Source organism: Glandiceps talaboti, chromosome 6, assembly GCF_964340395.1.
Source record: "Glandiceps talaboti chromosome 6, keGlaTala1.1, whole genome shotgun sequence".
Taxonomy (NCBI): Eukaryota; Metazoa; Hemichordata; class Enteropneusta; family Spengelidae; genus Glandiceps; species Glandiceps talaboti.
Window position 1 is genome coordinate 18,704,463 of NC_135554.1, and position 22,629 is coordinate 18,727,091.

The 22,629-nt window shown below is 35.8% G+C and overlaps 3 protein-coding genes across 4 annotated transcripts; all 3 read right to left on the reverse strand.

Moving 5' to 3' along the window:
- Window positions 1–1,228: 1,228 nt before the first annotated feature.
- LOC144436637 (proline rich transmembrane protein 1B-like) lies at window positions 1,229–14,147 on the reverse strand. Of its 2 annotated transcripts, XM_078125468.1 has the most exons (6): window positions 14,044–14,147; window positions 9,327–9,417; window positions 8,324–8,425; window positions 3,541–3,594; window positions 2,704–2,862; window positions 1,229–2,219 (listed from the first exon to the last, which is right to left on the reverse strand). In XM_078125468.1, the coding sequence occupies exons 2-6, from the start codon at window positions 9,363–9,365 to the stop codon at window positions 2,049–2,051; spliced, it is 525 nt and encodes a 174-aa protein (XP_077981594.1). In that variant the 5' UTR covers window positions 9,366–9,417; window positions 14,044–14,147; the 3' UTR covers window positions 1,229–2,048. The 2 variants fall into 2 exon arrangements, with proteins under 2 accessions (XP_077981594.1, XP_077981595.1); XM_078125469.1 differs by lacking the exon at window positions 8,324–8,425.
- A 1,636-nt stretch (window positions 14,148–15,783) lies between these two features.
- LOC144436620 (uncharacterized) lies at window positions 15,784–18,099 on the reverse strand. Its single transcript, XM_078125446.1, has 2 exons — window positions 17,972–18,099; window positions 15,784–17,150 (listed from the first exon to the last, which is right to left on the reverse strand). The coding sequence occupies exon 2, from the start codon at window positions 17,136–17,138 to the stop codon at window positions 16,443–16,445; it is 696 nt and encodes a 231-aa protein (XP_077981572.1). The 5' UTR covers window positions 17,139–17,150; window positions 17,972–18,099; the 3' UTR covers window positions 15,784–16,442.
- A 3,728-nt stretch (window positions 18,100–21,827) lies between these two features.
- Window positions 21,828–22,523, reverse strand: LOC144436926 (uncharacterized). The gene has a single exon (XM_078125793.1). It carries the CDS (start codon window positions 22,521–22,523, stop codon window positions 21,828–21,830), a length of 696 nt encoding a protein of 231 aa, XP_077981919.1.
- Window positions 22,524–22,629: the final 106 nt, after the last annotated feature.

Sequence of the window (22,629 nt, forward strand, 5' to 3'; positions counted from 1 at the left end):
ACAGTACTGTACTGTGAGTATGTCTTTACATCTCTGAACATCCCTACTCAGTACTGCACTGTGACAACCTGCTGCAGGTCTTTACATTTATGTTTCTATAACACACAGCTACTGATCCCACAAACGTATTAAAATGCATAAAACTATGCCAAATGTTCCTAACACCCTGTACTACAAAAATTTCCATAACATTTTTACAATGACACTCTTTTCCAAAAAATCATTAAATGTATACTTAAACATAAGATCTCCCTTATACTGACTGTAGGACTATTGAATGAGGTTGAGCTAGTCAAACTTTGGTATATGTTTCGTTTGGTAAAGAGGTTACATTCACCAGATAAACACTGGTTTCTTTTTGTTTGTGCAGTTCATTGTGCTTTCAGTGATGAATGTATGATCAATTGTCACTCCTAATCAGCTATCATATAGGTTCTTAGGAGTATAAAATAAATATAATCATAAAATGATAATTTTTGTTTCTCAGTGATCACTAAGTCACACATTCACTTCTGCTGATATTCTATTTGAGAAGAAAAAGCTTTGAAAGCTAAACATTAATTATACCATGCTCGAGCCATTTTAGAAGAAAAAATATGGAATATATACTCTACGTTCTACGTCACGACAACGCACGTCTATGTTGTGACAACGTGTGTCTACATCACTGGTTCTGCTGTGTTCAAAATATGACACAGAATTTCATCAAGGGACAGCACTTTCAACCTCATCCAATGTCTATCTTGATTACAGATGACTGTATTCCAACCAAGGCACCATCGTTACCCTTGTGTGTAATCTTTCACATACAACAAGAAATTGCTATAGTTACACTGTTTGTTGTGTCTATCTTATTTGCCATGTTTTCTATAGGAATATAACTTCCTACCTCAAGTACATGGTATTCTTAGAATGAACCAAACTAACATGTCTTTTCTTGAAATTGTTTTTGATATTTCCACATCAACTATAATCACAGAAAGAAAATACATGTTTCATGTTTTCATATATTATTCATAACATACAGCACAGTATAAACCTTGGATTATGGGGATGATAAGTTTTGTATTTACATGTGGTAACAAAATCTTTGATATTCATTGTTATGATGTGGTGACACATTGCTTTCTTCCTTTCTTACAAAAATAAACATCAATGTTAGCCATTACTAGAACCACATATTTTGGTTAATATATATAATATATATATATATATATATATGTATGACAATTAGATACTATTCTCAGATCAGACAATGTCTTTTGTTTAGTCAAAGAAATACAAGTGACCTAAGGGGCCTTGTCACTTAGAGTCGAAAGACAAGAAGTGACAAATCCCTTAGTTCCCAAATATTTTCCAAAAGAAATGACAAACCCCTTTAGTACACAAATGTTCTCTGGCTGAATGAAGAAAAATAATGTTGAATAATATATGTATCTGCACAATCCTAATTTTTGAAAAACCAGGAAGATTTATTGCATTTTTTTCACATTTTGCCTCACATTCCAAACAAGACAGAGCAAATGATGAAGATCAAAAGAACCGTGGTATAAAACCCATATTTCTACATTCAAACCTGCTTGCTTGTGGTATAACAAACTGTACTTTTTGTTGATACCGCAATCAGCAACATTTGAGCATGCACACCAGATAGCGAACAAAATGTGTTCAAAAGAGAAATAATATAGTTTTAAGTTTATATTTTCAATTTAGATTACCTTCCTTTATGTGGTGGGACTTTTTTCAATGCACTTTACAGTTGGGGAAAGCTAGCTACTAGCTAACCTTGTACAGATGTATATTACTAAAATATCAACCCATATACTGAAAGCTTTCAACTGCTACAGTCAGATATACTATGAATCGTTCTACACAGAGCTTAGCATGCTAAAACATGTTGTGTACCTATCTATTTCATATTGAAATACAACATTTATACTTATTTTGAAGAATACCACTGCTAGTACAATAACACTAAAGAAAAAAACTGACTGAATAAAAAGTTAGTTTTATGTGAGCACATTGTTGATTTCTTTGGAACACAGAGCTTACTCCTCTTTTTCGTCATCTTTGAATTTGAAGTTTGAAAAAATTATGTAAAACATGAAAGTGTACCAAATGAGCATTCCAATGACTATCGCCACAGCCGTCCAACGTTTGGCAGAAATTGACGCCTTCTGTGCTCCTTCAATGTCACCTTGTCGATAAGCCTCTCGTGCCTGGAAATGCAAAAGCGTTTGTTGAATTATAGTTTACAAATGATAATTCATTGGAAACCCAAAATTTAGATTTTTTATTTGCATGTCACTTTATATACATGAGATGATTAAATGGACAGATGGATGAATGGAGAGATGGTTGGGTGGGTCGGTGGGTGGGTGGATGGGTGTGACTCTGAGGAAGGGATGGAGGGAATACCAGTATATGGAAGGATGGATGGATGGATGGAAGGCTGAGTTTGTATGTAAACATGTTTCTGTGTATTACAGTTTGCACATATGGGATTGAGGATATGAAACAAATAGCAGTAATGTTACATATCATTTCACAGACTTGAGTAAATAAATGAATGACACCCCCCCCCACCCCCCACCCCCATACATAATGCTCTGCACTTATCAAATGATGACAAACATGAATCTCATATTACATAATTACGAAACAGTTAGAGCAAACGTCGTCATGGTATAACCAAAGACTAACCTGTTTAGAATAACGTACTGCAGGTATTCCAATCAAAAAGCAACAACACAGTGCAGCAAACCATGAATATTGTTGGCAATCCTCTGGCTTGTCTTTCAATGATGGTGTTGTATCATCAATAATTTGTACATCAAGTACAGCATCTTTACCACTAGCACTCTATTGAATTATAAGAATGAAATCATATCACTTTCTAGCATGCTTGCAAGTGAGTGTGCATTTTTGTATGTACGTGTATATGCATGTTCACACATGAGTGCATGTGTGCATGTGTGCATGTACGCATGTACGTGTTCATGCATGTTCACACATGAGTGCACATATGCATGTACGTATGCATGTATGCATGTATGTATGTATGTATGTATGTATGTATGTATGTACGTACGTACGTATGTATGTATGTATGTATGCAAGCATGTATGTATGTATGTATGTATGCATGTATGTATGTATGTATGTATGTATGTATGTATGTGTGTGTGTGTGTATGTACGCATGTATGTATGTATGTATGTATGTATGTATGTATGTATGTATGTGTGTATGTATGTATGCATACCTATGTAAATATGCATAATTTTAGATCATAACGACTGAATAAACCATTTATATTTTTATACAAAATAAAAAAAATATTTAAAATAAATACATCAAATGCTAGAAAATTTGTATTAAGAATAGTGATAATCTTTTTTAAAATTAGATTAGATTACTAGATTAGATTAGATTACTAGATTAGATAATATTACTAGATTAGATTAGATTAGATTAGCTTAGGTTAGATAAGTTTAGGTTAGATTAGATTAGAATGTGATAAAAAAAAACATAACTTACAGCTCCTGATTCTAACAACTGGTGAGAACTAATGTCAGCTTCTCCTTCAACATGCTGCAAACATACAAACAGTTATTACATGTCAACAAACAGACCACAGCTAACAATCAAACTGTCCTATACTAATCCCAAACTAATTCTTTGATTTGAGTTTGTTCAGATGCTTAATATACCTTGAAAATGTGAAATGAAATAGAATAGCTGATCACAGTGCTTTAGCCAAGATTTGGGAATGTCAGTAATAGAAGGGTGGGGAATCTGGTAAAACTGTCATAGATTTCAATACACCTAGAAAATTACTTTTAGAGGGGAACCCTGATAAAAAATTTGAGGGACTCAGGTACATTTAATACATATTGTACTGAGATACCATACAACCATTTCTATGGCTACATCTACTTCTACTACTACCACTACTACTACTACCACTACTACTACTACTACTACTACTACTACTAGGACTACCATTACTACACAACCACCACCACTAGTACCACCATTATGAGCACCTATTATTTCCAAACCTTTTTTCAGAAAATAGTTACATGACTTTCATTGAGTTTAAAATGAAAAGACATCATCCAAAGCTATTTTATAACAACTTTAGACACCCATCAACTGTTTCAACTGAACCATATCAATAAATAGTATATTACTGTTTCAACTGAACCATACCAATAAATAGTATATGCAACTCATGGATGAAGACATATTTATTTTGTTAACTCTAAAATGAACTATTCAAATCTCACATATTGAAAAAATATTGAACTATGTAATGATAATTTATTCACAGCATATTTTCTGTGTTTAAGTACTAACAACGCATTATATGACAACAAAACTGTAGAATATCATTCATTATGAGTAATTTTGTTAGTTTCAAAAGGAACTTGGACTCAGTAAGAAATATTATGAACTTTGTAATGTTAATTTATTCACAGAATGTTGTCTGTGTCTAAGTACTGATAATGCATTATATAACAACAAAACTGTAGAATGTCATTCATTATGAGTATTTTTGTTAGTTTCAAAAGGAACTTGGACTCAATAAGAAATATTATGAACTTTGTATAATGATAATTTATTCACAGAATGCTGTCTGTGTCTAAGTACTGGTAATGCATTATAAAGAATGACAACAAAACCTTAGAATGTCATTCATTATGAGTATTTTTGTTAATTCAAAAGGAACTATTCAAATGTCACACAGTGGCCTCAGTGAAGAAATAGTGAACTTTGTAATGTTAATTTCCTCACAGAATGTTTTGTGTTTAAGTATTGAAAGGCATTGTAAGTTTGACAACAAAAATGTGAAATGGAATTCAATATGAGTATGTGATTGATAAGTAATAAGAGTAATTGACTAATCGAGTATATTTTTTTCAATTAAAAACAGTGAATTGACTAAATGCACTCAATCAATACATACATACATACATACATACATACATACATGCATACATGCATGCATACATACATACATACATACATACATACATACATACATAATTGAAGGTGCAAAATCACTTCATCAGTACATGATGTAGTTTTTTATTCTTTCAACCACACAAATATGAATACTAATATCGGAGTTCATTACAATCTGATGAACTAAAAAATAAGATATCTTATCAAAAATCATGTTTTAATTTACTATTGAGCTAATACTCCCTAAACAGATTTGTTGGATGATGTCTCTTCACTATAATCTTATAGACCAATCTACATTTACAGACAAGTAGAACAGATTTATTACAAGGAGATATATAACAACATAAACACAAATATATTACCAAAAATAACAGATGGTGATGGCAACTGAAATGTAAATGTAAAAGCAGAAAAAGCAGTCAAAGCAGCAAGTAACATAATAACAAAACAGACAATTTAACTAACACAGACCGCAATAGGACAAAAACAAAACAGAACGAACACATACACACACATTAAACAGCACAGTTAAAGATGACAAAACAATAAAAAGCTGTTTTTATCTATATAAAGTAACCTTTTGAGTGACTGGTATTAATTAACTGACACTTATTTTGGATTCTACACTAATTGACTTATATTGTAGCAATGGGTCACCCCCTACCACTCTTTTGCTCAAAATATCAGTAATTTAAATTCTTTTCCAGGAACACTTTTCTTCCCATTTATTGTCAAATTTTGCATCTAGGCACAACAGTCCTAATAACAATTCTCAGCCAGTATCTGCAATAGCATTTGACTTCATGCTAGAGGGTCAAAATAGGAGGGTCAAAATAGAACAAGAAGGTCAACTTACTCGCATGCATGCCTATATATAGTAATGCATGTGAAGCACATGGCGTGGAAATTATATGGTGTTGACCAAGAAATGTTCGTTATTTTCATGTGCACCTAAGGCAGTAATATTCTATTTCAGGTAACAAGAATTCCAAATATGATAAACTTTTTACATTTTTTATGTTTCTTATCATAAAACTTCAAACTGAACACCTGGCATGATTGGGGAATTTGTATGTATGCTTTCAATTCATAATCATATTTAACAATCTGGACGTATCACAAATGGCAATTAAATTCATACAGATAACATAAACTAAACTAATATATATCAAACTTAAAGGTCAGGAACTTTAGTGATAACCGATGATTTTTTTACATAAATATGCCATTGTGATGTCACCAGGGTTGTCGGTGGCCGAGTGGTTAAACCACTTGCCTCTTACCACTGTGACTGGGGGTTCGAACCAATTCATAGTTTGATCAAGTCAAATTTACCATGCTGTAATAACAAGAGTGTCGTTCAGTTTGACTCTACAGAACAATGCAGGTTTTCCCCAGGTACTCTGGTTTCCTCCTGCATTAACACTGATCCCATGGCCCTCACTGGACTTCTTGGGAGACAAGTGTTTATATACTTAAAGAACTATCCAGTATAAAAAAAAAGATTATTTATAACATTGTCTGATTCATAGATGGTGTTATTAACAAACAAAAATTGGTTAAATTCCATTAACATTAGGTTGATGGGGTAATGAGAAACAATGGGGTGCCTTTACACATATTTTAAACAACAATTGGCCACAGAGCACACAAACACAGAGTCCCAAACTAGCAAACAGTTGCTGATCTAATTAATTTGAATACACAGAAACTGGTATAGATAGTCTTTAATATCCAAACTCTCATCACTGGTGGGGCGCTTCTATGAGACCACCCATTCAAGAGTCTGGGGAAACCTTGTTTCAACTACCCTGTGCCAGGCACACACAATACATTTCTTCCAAGTCAATCAATCATTTAGCCTACAATTTTGGAAGTGAAGTATTCCCCAGCATGCATTGCTCTGATCGGTACTTCCGATGCAAGCGAGTTTGAAACTTGTTTCCCCAGACTCTCGCTTGGGGAGGTCTCATAGGCATAGCCCCCAGTGGCAGGAATCTGGGTGACCAGACTAGTTGCATATATTGACCCACTTCATGGTCAAGAAAACATGTTTGTTAGTATTATCAGATATACCACAGATTACTGTATTTATTCTTTTAAAGTGTCTGACAAGTTTGATGAGATAAGCTAACATCCACTTGATATGATGTGTATACATTTCTGAACTATCAATACACAGGTCAGGGACCCCCCCCCCCCCCATAAGATATATAGGGATGTATTTATAGTATGATAGGCGTCTTAATGTCTGACGAAATAAAGGTCAGCAAAGGAAGATATAAGAAAATTAATAAATAATCAAAGTGATATGGAAACTGAAGCCCTACTGTTTGGGAACTTATACTTAAGTTATAGCCATATGTAGTGCAATAAGTTTTATACGGTAGATATAAATAACACAATATCAAACAAGATACTCAGGAGCTAATTACACAGTGTTTTGAGCTGTTGCGATCATCACTGCGTCAAACTCTGTGTAACGGCTCTGGAGTATCTTGCGTGATACTGTGTTATTTACACCGCTCTATGAATTGAGCCCTGTTTACACCAACATAGACATTTCACATATACTTCAAGTTTATGTATACAATATATATTTTTATTGATGATTTTATCAGTTTTTCAGTAAATTTCAATTTTATTTATCCAAGAAATACATTATTCATATCAATATGAATTACACAAACCATTTTACACAATAGTTTTATAAGAAATAACGATAAAAGCTAGCAAAGGTGTAAATATATCAAATTGTGGTGATTCATTCTAAATGAAATGTCATTTTCTTTGTTAACTTCCAGTGACTGAGTGACAAATTAATGGGGAAAATGGCAAATTGCATGGTAATTTGCATCATAATGCCACAGTAATGGAGTGAACATTAAATCTAGTGACTTTGGTTGGCTAACTGTGACTTATTGCACGATATTAAACTCAATTATACCATAGTGGCCCACTTAGTGGGGTGGTGAAATCTTTGAAATCAAACATTTGATTGCCATTTTTTAATACATTTAAGCCAGAAACATTACTTAGCACTACCAATTATTGCCAGGGTGGATTTTGCATTTATTAATGTTTTTCTGAGGCTGAGGCTTTTATCTGCCAACAAATATTTAAACAGCTTTTGTACTATAAAAAGCCCAAGCACATATACAGATTAATCCCTTTTGTTAAAGCCTAAGAATTAGTTATGATTTGAAGTGAATTATGACCATGTACACAGATATACCACACAGATGATTTTTGAGTTCATGAAAATTTTTTTTTTTTTTTTTTAAATTTGAAATGTTGATAGTGATGTGATATGACTGCAATTTCTTTTGGCTCATTATAATAGTCATACCTCTCTGTACAATGAGGAAGATATGGACTGGTCATGATGATAGACAATTTCCCAGGCATTTACAAAATCATTGTACATAACTGACGAAGCCGTTACCATGCCCTGGTAAAGGGTATCGAGTTATTTTGTCACATGCAAGGAAAAACAATTATTTGAACATAATCATAGCACTGTGTTAGTATAAATTACAGATTAAAGATGGAAATGTTGGTACTTTTTTTTTAACTGCAACTTGTGCTTGCTATTCCAACCCTTGTTGTTGTTAACTAAATTATACTACAAAAATAAACAAAAAAAGGTGAATAAACAATTTGTAGGAAACAGAAGAAATTTTGTATATATATTGTACAATGCATATATTACAATGTATATATTAACTGATTGGAGAGAGAGAGAGAGAGAGAGAGAGAGAGAGAGAGAGAGAGAGAGAGAGAGAGAGAGAGAGAGAGCACCAGACAGACAGACAGACAGACAGACAGACAGACAGACACAGACAGACAGACAGACAGACAGACAGACAGACAGACAAACTGACAGACCAGACAGAGACAGACAGACAGAGAGGGACTGAGAGAGACAGACAGAGAGAGAGACAGACAGACACAGACAGACAGACAGACAGACAGACAGACAGACAGACAAACTGACAGACCAGACAGAGACAGACAGACAGAGAGGGACTGAGAGAGACAGACAGAGACAGACAGACAGACAGACAGACAGACAGACAGACAGATATAGAGACATCTAGAGTGACATACAGAGAGAAATATATAATGTTCCTCATGCACTTACAAATAATTCTACTCATGTTTCCATCTACACATGCAAAGGTAGTTCATTGGATTGTTGCTCAGTTTGCCAAATTAACCATAAGTGGTTTATTCACTGTGAACTGTTTATTATAATATAATAATATAATAATGGTAAAGTGAAAGAGCAAACACAGTAAAATTGAGACTAGACATCAATTAACAATGTATATGGAGTTTTGTATGCTTACCTTCAACTGTTGGCCTGTTTCTTGTTCTGAGGCTGACATTATGGCAAGTCTTGTCTTGTATTATTAGCTTTTAATTGAGAATGCCACTGTCCTAATTGCAAATGACACAAATGAACACAATGTAGTGAACGTTGTATTTACTAAAGTCTAATAAAAAAAATTGTGTGCTTCCGGTTACATTCAATTTTAGAATAGGTGGGGTAGGAAGATTTCTTATTTTTATTTTATTATATTTTTTTTTTCACTGTGTGAGTGCCTAGTTCTGGTTTTTTATTATTTTCCAAATGGTCTCTGTGTTGTTTATTTCATCCTATCAGATGTGCTGCCATTACAGATTGGAAGAACAGTTTTAGATTGTCTTTTTTAAGTTGATTGTAGATTTCGCATCCACCATTTTATTATATTTTTCTCAAAGGCATAAAAAAATTTTTAGGGTTGGCAGTGAAAAGCTAGGTTCGGGTAACTAGAACAAAACAATTATATTTTTAGGCCTAAACTTTGTTTAAGATTGACACAAAACAAATAATGCTAATCTCACTATGAAGTAACCTTGACTGATTTGTATGTGATTGCACTCATTTATATTTACCAGGATTCTCTGTACTACACATTATAGCATGTCAATGTTTATTTTTCAATAGTAATATTTTGTAAGATACAACATGAAGTTTATAAGAGATGCTTAATAGAGAAATTTTGTAAGAGGAAGGGAGGAACAAAAATTTCACTTATTCTATTCTATTCTATTCTATTCTGTTCTATTCTATTCTGCTCTATTCTATTCTATTCTATTCTATTCTATTCTGTTCTGTTCTATTCTATTCTATTCTATTATGTTCTATTCTGTTCTGTTCTGTTCTATTCTATTCTATTCTGTTCTATTCTATTCTATTCTATTCTATTCTGTTCTATTCTATTCTGTTCTATTCTATTCTGTTCTATTCTATTCTATTCTATTCTATTCTATTCTATTCTATTCTGTTCTATTCTATTATATTCTATTCTGTTCTGTTCTATTCTATTCTATTCTATTATGTTCTATTCTGTTCTGTTCTGTTCTATTCTATTCTATTCTGTTCTATTCTATTCTATTCTATTCTATTCTATTCTATTCTATTCTGTTCTATTCTATTCTATTCTGTTCTATTCTATTATATTATATTCTGTTCTATTCTATTCTGTTCTATTCTATTCTATTCTGTTCTATTCTATTCTATTCTACATATTGAAATAGCATTGGTATTCATGGGAAAATTGAACTGTGTCTGTTTTTCCATTAGTACAATGACAAGCAGAGCAAAGCATTGCATACAAATATGGACATATATAAAAGACTTTAAAAACTCAGTGTTACGGTAAAACAGCAGTTCTCATAACTTCTCTCGAAAACATCGTCTTGATATTAAACAATAATATTTTGATACTTGAGACCCTACCCTTTTACAAATACATGTATAGTCTATAGACACATAAAACACACAGCTGTTGTTGTTGTTTAGTATGTATGGCCTTTTGCCAGTCTTGACATATAAATCAGATTAACTATGACGCGACCTGGTTGACAGATGACCCGTGGATGACCTCATCGTGTCGACCATAAAAGTACATATTGATGTATCATGTGTATTGTACATACAATTTCCAACACCCTGCAATTCGCAAATGTCAGGAACGGTCACACATAATAAGACTCTGAGATATAGCATTACGTAGTAGTAAGCCTCGCCAAGCAGCTGTCTGTCGCAGTCTATTCATAAGTCACGTAAGATGTATTCAAAATACATGCAGAACCTTCGTATGCTCTGTTCACAATTTATAATGCAACTTTATATTTGGGGCATTGGTTTTCCCCGAAGCTAGTTACGCGCCAGTCAATATGAACGATATGCGATAACACTACAGTGCACAGGCTCGCTATGCCAACGACCTTGAGTCAACCATGTTGTTTACGATAAAATCCCAGGCTAGTATCGTACACTTGTAGTGAAAATCTTCATTCACTTACTAGTTTTAAAACTTCGGAAATTTGACACCAATAACAATGACATTAATTCAGATAATTGCTACTGTTTCAGCATGCAAAACTCGACACCGATGACAATTTGTGTGTTCTTGAAAACCACAAACGGGATGTCAAAATTATGACGTCGCATGTCATGTCTTCTCTGGCTATTCACGATGCATTATTAATATTCTAACTTATCGTGGGTAAGTCATAATGCGACTAGAAACCCGACTAGAACATCAGAAATATATACAAGCATCATATATCCAGTAAAATCAATCATAGTAATTTCTGAGCCTAACTGCATGGACTGTTTTTCAGTATAAAGGTAAGCATGTCACCGGGTGAATATTTCAGTGAACCGTAACTCATTTTGCAGATAATCGGGGGAAATAATTACTTTCTGGCTGGTTTATAATAAATTAAATACTCTTTCCGGAATAACGATGCAATGGTCATTTATCAAGTAGCCCCCCCCCCCCCAGACAATAGAACAGACAGACATACATAAATAAATAAATACATACATACATACATACATACATACATACATACATACATACATACATACATACATGTATGCATGCATGCATGCATGCATGCATGCATACATACATACATACATACATACATACATACATACATACATACATACATACATACATACATACATACATACATACATACATACACACACATATATACATACACATACACATGCACAGACAGACAGACACACACACACACACACACACACACACACACACACACACACAGTGAGTGAGTGAGTGAGTGAGTGAGTGAGTGAGTGAGTGAGTGAGTGAGTGAGTGAGTGAGTGAGTGTATGGTGTAGCTTGGAGTAATATACTGTCAGTATAATTACTCGGGTGTTGGTACCGTGTGACGTGTATCTGGGACTTCAGCCGCCATTTCGCTGTTTCTGAGATACAAAAGAGTGTCAAACCTTTCACCGTCGCAAGTGTGATAAATTTGGTTCTCATATTGACATTTGCATTTAAACAAATTGTTGGGTCTTTGAAAGGTCTCCTGACCACGGCTTGACACACTTATTTGAACCTCGCACCACTAAAATGGTTTGTTTGTTTCATGGTCTGAGTTTGAACACACATATATACATGCAGTACAAACCATACGGTGCGTCGATATATGCACGTGAGCACCCGCTATTTTTATGGGGTTTGGTAACCGCGAGCTAACAGTGCAGTGGGGCAAGATTGCATAGATTTCCAGACATCGTTTACCACTTGGTTGGGCGAACAAACGACAACGTACGAAACAAATATAAAAAACAACACTAGTATAACGGCCCATAACAACGTGTTTCCAGAGCTAACGAGTGACTAACTTGATTGGAAAGGTAATTATGTTGTCCAATAAGGGGTACATGTACGTATTATCATGACATTGGCGTGAGTCCCGTGAGTAGGCTCTGGGAAGATTAACTGTGACAATATCCTGGTACGGGAATATAAGCTGCTTATGATACACCAAAAATTGACGACCATACCCAAGAGAGGTAGATAGAAAACCACCACAGGGTTAACAGTAGATTTAGCCAGTGTTTTGTTTTGTTTGTTTGTTTGTTTGTTTGTTTGTAAAGAAAACTGTATGCTTTGGAATTGTATGAGCAACAGACTGTGTGGTATAAATCGTAACGATACTGACAGGAACTAGACTTAAAGATACGCTGTCATGCAAAACAAACAAAAAAAACGATTCAAAGATTGGTTGTTGGGCGGTTTCATTGTTTGGGTGATTTGTTTTCTTCTAAAATAATACCTTTTGAAATATTTTGTCTGTTTGTATTTGTCTGTTATGTAATATTTAAGTTCTCCTGTGGTATGTTTTTGTTCTTCTCTGGACAGTACCTCCGAAATAAAGTTTAAATAATAATAATAAATAATAAATAATAATAATAGTAATAACAGCCAATCAAATATACATTAGGCCAAAAAATAATAATTGTTTGTTCAGTTCCGGTTACCCGACCCCACCTGGTCTTTTAGTGCCGACCCTAAAAAAATAGTAAAATCGCAAAATTGTGAAGTCTCGTGAGAACTCGGAGAAGTAGTGGAAAAACTGACATCAACTTTAAAAAGACAATATACAACTATTCCGATAGGCTTCCAATCTGTAATGGCTGTACATCTGATAGGAAGAAACCAATAACACAGAGACCATTTGGAAAACAATGCTCAATGGAAACCTGAACTAGACACACACATGAAAAAAATATATAATAAAATAAAATAAAAAATCTACCTACCTCACGTATTCTTAAGTTGAGAGTAATGGGAACACACATTTTTTTTATTAGGCCATACTCAACAAGACTGAATGCGTGTCTAGCACTGATACGTACGTACGTACGTACGGCGTGCAACACCATATCATGTAAACGTTACATATGAATGTATGTATGGTGGTATTGGCAGCATCTGACATGGTACCAGGAAACCATGATATTTTCGATAGTCTCAGCTTTGGGAATCTGAATTTAATATGTAGCATTCTCATAATTCAAATAAAGTGCCAACATGCTATACAGAGTGCAGTGGCAATATTAAACATAGACACACTGCACCCATCAATCTTGAACGTGAAGCGACTGAATGGGAAATCATGTAATATGAGTCTCAGCATGTAATTTTCTAAAAAACGAAAGTATGAATGTAAAAGTAGCGTACATACCTGTATTTTCAGTCACAGAAAACACTTCAAATTTCACGCCGCTTCCCGTTGTCGTCGTACGTACACGTACGTGTGCTGCCCAACGTCGCCTGGCCTTGTAATCTTTCAACTCTAAAAACGCATGCGCACTGATTATATTTTGATGAAATGACGTAAAGAGCATCGGAACCACCGGGTGCAGGACGAGTAATCAATTTACGACCGGGGGGGTGTCAGAGGAATTGCTTCGAAAATCCACAAAATTTGAGTGCCCCCCCCCCCACCTGGCTTAAAATGATTTCGAATCCCCCCCTCCTTGACATCAATTTTTATCATAAGCCCCCCCCCCCCCCCTCACCATTTTACATGAATGTACGTATGGTGGCATTGGCAGCATCTGGCATGGTACCAGGAAACCATGATATTTTCGATAGTCTCACCTTTGGGAATCTGAATAGTTATTTATATGTAGGCATTCTCATAATTCAAATAAAGTGCCAACATGCTACACAGAGTGCAGTGACAATAAACATAGACACACTGCATCTAAATTGTATGCGAGATTTGTTGTCGGTGCTGTTGTTGAAATCGACGCTGTTATATAGTCTGGTACTATTTTCTCGCGAACAAATTAAATGCATAACCACGCTCAGTGTTGGCGCGGACTAAGGGAGTCGTCATTATTTACGACCTGGGGGGTCGGAGGAATTGCTTCGAAAATCCTTTGAGTGCCCCCCCCCCCACCTGGCTTAAAATTTTCTCGTACCCCCCCCCTCTCCTTGACATAAACCTTTTTTCATAACCCCCCCCCCCCCTCACCATTTTACCGTCATCATAACTCATTAACGGTTAATGGTGCTACAAACATTATACAAATTGAGGTTGAGTGTTCAATTGAAACACCACATGCACACACACTCACATGTACACTCATGTATATACATACATACATACATACATACATGCATGCATACATACATACATACATACATACATACATACATACATACATACATATTTAATTACATACATACATACATACATACATACATACATACATACATACATACATACATACATACAATATCAAACTTTTTATGTTGAATTTTGAATTTCCTTATAACGTTATGGATGTAGCATATTTCAAGAGGAAGGGGTAACAATGAATGTAGCTTATTCCCAAAGTAGTACCATATGTAAAATTTTAAATTAGGTTGTATTAGTTGAATCAAAGTTTGAGGGAGCCAAGTGGGGTGGGTATGGGAGGGGTTTCCCCCTCCCGTTCCGGAGATTTTTGAATTTCAAGGACTAAACGAATGCTCAAGATTTCTGGTGCTATTTCAACATGTAGAAATTTGAGTAGCCCCCCCCCCCTTTCACTTTCCAAGTTTTCCGTAACCCCCCCTTTCACTCACCAGTTTTTGATTGACCCCCCCCCCCCCCCGAATCAGTCCGATCCCCAGGTCGTAAATAATGACGGTTCCCCAAACGTCATTTCAGCGGCAAGAGTCATAACCGCTGTGAATTATACTTTGGGGTAGAGGGCGCTCTTTCGGCATCAGCTGAGGCAAGGTACACGTATTGAAGTTTCAATTAGTCTATTATTGTCTAAAAATATTGTCGCTATCTGAGTTGAGAAGGTGTGAGTATTGATGATACAACCCTCATTCATACCACCACGCACATTCATACATATATACACGAATCCATTTAAACATATACAATATAATTGACTATTAAAAACTAAATCAAATTTCTTCAGTAATTTTACAACATTTCTTTCGGATCCTTTGATCGTTTGGTTATTAAATTCAGTAAAGGAACTATGGACTGATCAAAGAAAATAGACATAGGCGAAGGTTGTTACAAATTGATATTTCTTTTAAAACTTTGAATCTTGTGTATAACTGTCGACATCAGACCGTGGACGAACGGAACCTGTTACAAGCAGGGAAAGTAAACAACTGAATTGGATTAATAACACTTGGCCCAGCATGCTGGAACAGCAAGCAGAGACTTGCATTACATTTCATTATTTAATAAGAACAGATTTATGGCCTCCTTTATGTACATGAAATGGAAGGGGAACTGGAAATCTGTTTGTGAACGTGAAGTATTATGTAAAGTGGCCATAAAACTGTCTTGGGACTCGTAGTGAAACCCTTGGGTCACTAGTATTTTCCGTTTGAATGAAGGAAAATATTGGAGAATAACATAATTATACCAGACCCAGTAATATTAAAGAAAAATCCGGGAAAGAAATGAAAACGTTTTGACTCATATTTCGAATACAACAGAACCAGCGATGTAGGCACACTTTGTCCATGTGTGGTAGACGTGTGTCACGTTTGACGTGATGTAGAATGACCAGAGTATATATTCCATATTTTTTGTTCAACTTGGCTCGTGCATTGTATAATCTACAATGTCTTAAACATAGCTTTAGCTGAAGATGGATTAGTGATGCAAGCAAATGGTTTTTCACCTTCCACCTCAAAGTCTGCGTAGCACACTTCACCAATTACTTCATAGCCTAATTTCAAGTATAGTTTCTCACTTCCAGGACTTGTAGAAGTAAGGAATACAAATTCACAACCCTTTTGCTTGGCAAGGTCATTTCGTGTAATAGCTAACTTTTTACCAATGCCACGTCCATAATAAGCTGGGAGAACTCCTATTTTGAAGCTTTTCAAAATTTTACAGTTTTTGTCCAAGTTGCTGTCGCAAAGTTTTGGATGTATGTAGTAAAATTTGTTAAGTTCTCGAAGAAAAGGCTGTATCCTTCTTGCGAAAGGACAGGAATCTGGGTTCGCAACTGGAAAGTCCCGGCTTTTGGCGTCTTTCAAGTGGTCTTCACCAGTGACAACCACCCCGATAGCAGCTCCAACTACATTACCGGATTTACTATCAATAGCAACGCAAGAAACTTCATCTGCAAGAGCAAGTTGACAGAGCATTTGATTCGTTTCAAGCTGGGTTTCATAGGGCATTTTCAACGCAAGATTCAGAAGTTCACCCTCCAGAAAAGCTTTAGACAAGACACAAGCTGCTTCCTCAACATGTTCTCGTCTCAGAACGCTGTACTCGATTGTGTCAGTGACCTCTGATGAACTCATTTTGGAACGAGGCTGTAAAATAAAAGCGCATTGAAACATGAAATTATGACTAATTCCAAAGGCACTTACATAAATTACGTACTCAGTCACAAACAGTGTGTAACGTTTTTATATGTAAATATTAATGTGTTTACAATTAAGATTTACAGTGGTTGTAGCGCAGGCTAGTCCCCCCCCCCTCCCCAATGACCTGTCGACAGTCGGTTTGCCTTTTTTGCTACGTTTTATCAACGATTGAACAGCGAGTGCCGGAAGCACAAGTGCCTCTCGCGTGTCTAGCTAGCACTGATACGTATGTGTCGGAAACCATGTCGGAGACTCAGTCTTGAACAATCTCTTGTGCTAACATTGATCATTACATATAATCATAAATTCCCCAAACATATGTTGCTATTTACCATTCCCAAAGTATGCGATCATTTCTTGTAAATACAGTATCCATACGCATCATGTAATCTTGATATATACTTATGATTGAATAAAGTTCTTCAGTAGTTTCCTAGTACCCTAACGTAACGTCTGGTGTGTCCTTCACTCTCTTACGAACCTACCCCCACATAATTTGGTGCCGAGACCAGGATTGGATAGGGTCTAGCTAGCACTGATACGTATGTACGTGTGTGCAACACCATATATCATGTAAACTTTACATATGAATGTACGTATGGTGGCATTGGCAGCATCTGGTATGGTACCAAGAAACCATGATATTTTCGATAGTCTCAATTCAACATGTAAAATTTTGAGTAGCGGTATGGAAAATCGTGTAATAGGAGTCTCAGCATATACTTTTCTAAAACACGAAAGTATGAAAGTAAAAGTAGCGTACATACCTGTATTTTCAGTAACAGAAAACACTTCAAATTTCACGCCGCTTCCGGTTGTCGTCGTTTGTACACGTACGTGTGCTGCCCAACGTGGCCAGGTTATAAGATCATACCTTCCTTAATGTATTCTTTCAACTCTAAAAACGCATGCGCACTGATTATATTTTGATGAAATGGCGTAAAGAGCATCGGAACCACCGGGTACAGGACGAATATATATCAATTTTGTTCTATCGATTTTCCGGATTTCTGATATCATTTTCTCTATATTTCAAACAAAATTTTAAATATTGCCACCATAACTTTTGTTTACTCGCACTGTTTTTTTTCCCATTTCCTACTTTATCACTGTCTTATCAGAGTTTACCATCTTTGCATTGTTAGTAGATTGTTAATCCTAGAACAATCTCATGCATGTAATTGATTGATCAATGGATTGATATATTGATTGATTTATTTTTTGGCTGAATGATTAACCGATTTAATGATCATTTTTGTGGTGCAATATAACTTATTTTGAGTGTGATATTGATCAATTGGCTCATTGAGTTTTGTGTGGTGATAAAAAACTTGTTTTTCTACTTTCCCTGGCTACTTTTCTCTCTTTCAGCTGTATGCAATTCTCTCTTTATTGACTAAATAAAGACACCTTCTCTATTCTTCTCCTCTTACCTAAATTAAAACACCCCTAATCTTATAATTGGCAAGAGATCACTTACATTAACAGTTTGTTTTATCTTTTATCTTCTGGGAGATCATCACACTCATTTATGCATTAACAAGTTATTATTATGTGTAGGAACAAAAAACTCAAGACTGTCCTTAGGGAAGGCGTTCAGTTTACGGAAGGCATTCAGTTTACGGAAGGCATTCAGTTTAAATCTTGTTAATTTTCGAAAGATTCACCTTCAGAGAGCTGTTTTTACGTGTGACCCCTACCTCTGCAAAATACTGATCGCAGAAGAACGAGGTCGTGCAAATGTATGTAGCCCACCCTGTAAATTTCGGCACTTCTCCGTACAACAAAACTGAATTAAGGTTATGATAACAATGTTTAATTTGTCTATCGAAATTGTAAGTTTAATTACCGGCAATTCGTCAATATCAAGAGTCCAGTTGGGGGGCTCTTAGGGGGTGAACCTTGCAATGAGAGCTATATCATTTTTTTTCCAGATTCCACCTCAGCCGACAAACTTATCCTGATATCTGACAAATACCACTCGCGCAACCTTAACAATTAAGCTTATGCATTTCGGTGAAAACAGATTAGTACTGGGGCCGACATTAATTTTAATGGTTTATTATGTAGTGTATGTACATGTGTAATGACTGAAAGTTCCCTAACAGAGACACAACACGCACCACAGCAAGATCCTTTACCCTATCACATTGAAAAGTATGTGGCCAAGGGTTAACCACGGTAGCCGTTGTTTGTCACGGTTTGCGAAGGAGTACGTTTTCCTTTGTGATGAGAGAATATGCATTGCTCTGCCACATCACTTGAAGTTTATTCAAACTGAGAGTACGAGTGAACACTCTCATACTAGTAGAATATCAATAAGCCATTGCAGACTGCAAACAAGGGGAGGAAATTGAGAATACAGCGCCCTCATTGTAGGTATCATCAACTCATAGTACTGTTAAGAGCTTTGTTCCTTGTATTCTGTAGAAGTGTAAATCAGGAATATCTTTCGCATCGTTCAGGAAAGCAGCAGTGCTCTATGATTAACCGAGTAACCTATACTATATATACCTCCAAGGTATACACAGACAGGAAGTAGAGTGCCACCATGGCAGATTTTGGAAAGGCCTATTAGCTTATATGGGGATGAGAAGTTTCACATATATATGCTTTATGTTCAACAGGTCAAGATTTAGAAGCAGAAGAGTGGTCAGTCATTTGGTGTCACTTCAAATATTAGTCCAAGTAACCTTAAGCTTAGTTAACTTTTTATCACCCCTCCCACCCCCACCCCACCATAAAACACGAACAAATTTGGGCGCCCCCATTTCTTAGGAAAATGTATCATCCTGAACCCCCCCCCTCCCAGTTAAAAGTGAACCTTTCCTCACGGTAATTTATGGTTATTTTATTTTCAACTGACCGCCATCATTTAAATTTACTGTCGTTACGATACAATACCATAAACGTATACACTTACTAGTACCAGTAATTCTTGACAATTTGAAATGCTACGCTTGCCAAAGTGGTAAATTGAAAATTCATTAAAAGTTATAGACGTATTTGCAATGTACGGTGTAAAAAATAAAGTATAGCAACAAGCAGGAATCTCGGTTACTGTTACCATGGTCACAAATGAAACAAACTATAAGTCTATCTAGAGGGTCATGATCACACATGGTATACTACTAGTGCTAGGAGGGTCACCTCGAGTTCACGAAACAATATAAGATAAGAAATAGGAAATCATAGTTTCAGATATCCAAATTTCATATTTCTATATTGGCAGTCACATGACAGCGATCAGATTATCATTACCATATACAAACCAGCGTCTCTAGATCTGTCTCTGTCGATGTCCTGTAAGCTCAGTTCTGTATATACGTGACTGTATGAAACCGACGGTGACAAACGTATCCCATAAACACCATTACACGTACTACTAGCGAACTGAGGATGTCTTACAAGTTACATGTAGGCCCAGTGAACCACTGTAGACAGTGGTCTTTGAGTGAACCTGTATATAAATTGCGTAAACATTTTCGACTATTAAAATGGCGACTACCCAAATAATTAGGGATGGAAATTGCAATATTGTGGTGAATTTTAAGGCTTTCATAACTTACAAATCTAAATTGTATGCGAGATTTGTTGTCGGTGCTGTTGTTTAAATCGACGCTGATATATAGTCTGATACTATTTTCTCGCAAGCAAAATAAATGCGTAACCTCACTCATAGTGTTGGCGCGGACTAAACGTCATTTCAGCGGCAAGAGTCATAACTATGAATTATACTTTTGGGTAGAGGGCGCTCTTTCGGCGTCAGCTGAGGCAAGGTACACGTATTCAAGTTTCAATTAGTCTATTATTGTCTAAAAATATTGTCGCTATCTGAGGTGAGAATGTGTGAGTATTGATGCTACAACCCTCATTCATACCATCACGCACATTCATACATATATACACGAATCCATTTAAACATATACAATATAATTGACTATTAAAAACTAAATCAAATTTCTTCAGTAATTTTACAACATTTCTTTCGGATCATTTGATCGTTTGGTTATTAAATTCATTAAAGGAACTATGGACTGATCAAAGAAAATAGACATAGGCGAAGGTTGTTACAAATTGATATTTCTTTTAAAACTTTGAATCTTGTGTACAACTGTCGACATCAGACCGTGGACGAACGGAACCTGTTACAAACAGAGAAAGGAAACAACTGCATTGGATTAATAACACGTGGCTCAGCATGTTGGAACAACAGAGACTTGCATTACATTTCATCATTTAATAAGAACAGATGTATGGCCTCCTTTATGTACATGAAATGGAAGGGGGACTGGAAATTTCTTTGTGAACGTGAAGTATTATGTAAAGTGGCCATAAAACTGTCTAGAGACTCGTAGTGAAACCCTTGGGTCACTAGTATTTTCCGTTTGAATGAAGGAAAATATTGGAGAATAACATAATTATACCAGACCCAGTAATATTAAAGAAAAATCCGGGAAAGAAATGAAAACGTTTTGACTCATATTTCGAATACAACAGAACCAGCGATGTAGGCACACTTTGTCCATGTGTGGTAGACGTGTGTCACGTTTGACGTGATGTAGAATGACCAGAGTATATATTCCATATTTTTTGTTCAACTTGGCTCGTGCATTGTATAATCTACAATGTCTTAAACATAGCTTTAGCTGAAGATGGATTAGTGATGCAAGCAAATGGTTTTTCACCTTCCACCTCAAAGTCTGCGTAGCACACTTCACCAATTACTTCATAGCCTAATTTCAAGTATAGTTTCTCACTTCCAGGACTTGTAGAAGTAAGAAATACAAATTCACAACCCTTTTGCTTGGCAAAGTCGTTTTGTGTAATAGCTAACTTTTTACCAATGCCACGTCCATAATAAGCTGGGAGAACTCCTATTTTGAAGTTTTTCAAAATTTTACAGTTTTTGTCCAAGTTGCTGTCGCAAAGTTTTGGATGTCTGTAGTAAAATTTGTTAAGTTCTCGAAGAAAAGGCTGTATCCTTCTTGCGAAAGGACAGGAATCTGGGTTCGCAACTGCAATGTCCCGACTTTTGGCATCTTTCAAGTGGTCTTCACCAGTGACAACCACCCCGATAGCAGCTCCAACTACATTACCGGATTTACTATCAATAGCAACGCAAGAAACTTCATCTGCAAGAGCAAGTTGACAGAGCATTTGATTCTTTTCAAGCTGGGTTTCATAGGGCATTTTCAACGCAAGATTCAGACGTTCACCCTCTAGAAAAGCTTTAGACAAGACACAAGCTGCTTCCTCGACATGTTCTAGTCTCAGAACGCTGTACTCGATTGTGTCAGTGACCTTTGATGAACTCATTTTGGAACGAGGCTGTAAAATAAAAGCGCATTGAAACATGAAATTATGGCTAATTCCAAAGGTACGTACATAAATTACGTACTCAGTCACAAATAGTGGGTAACGT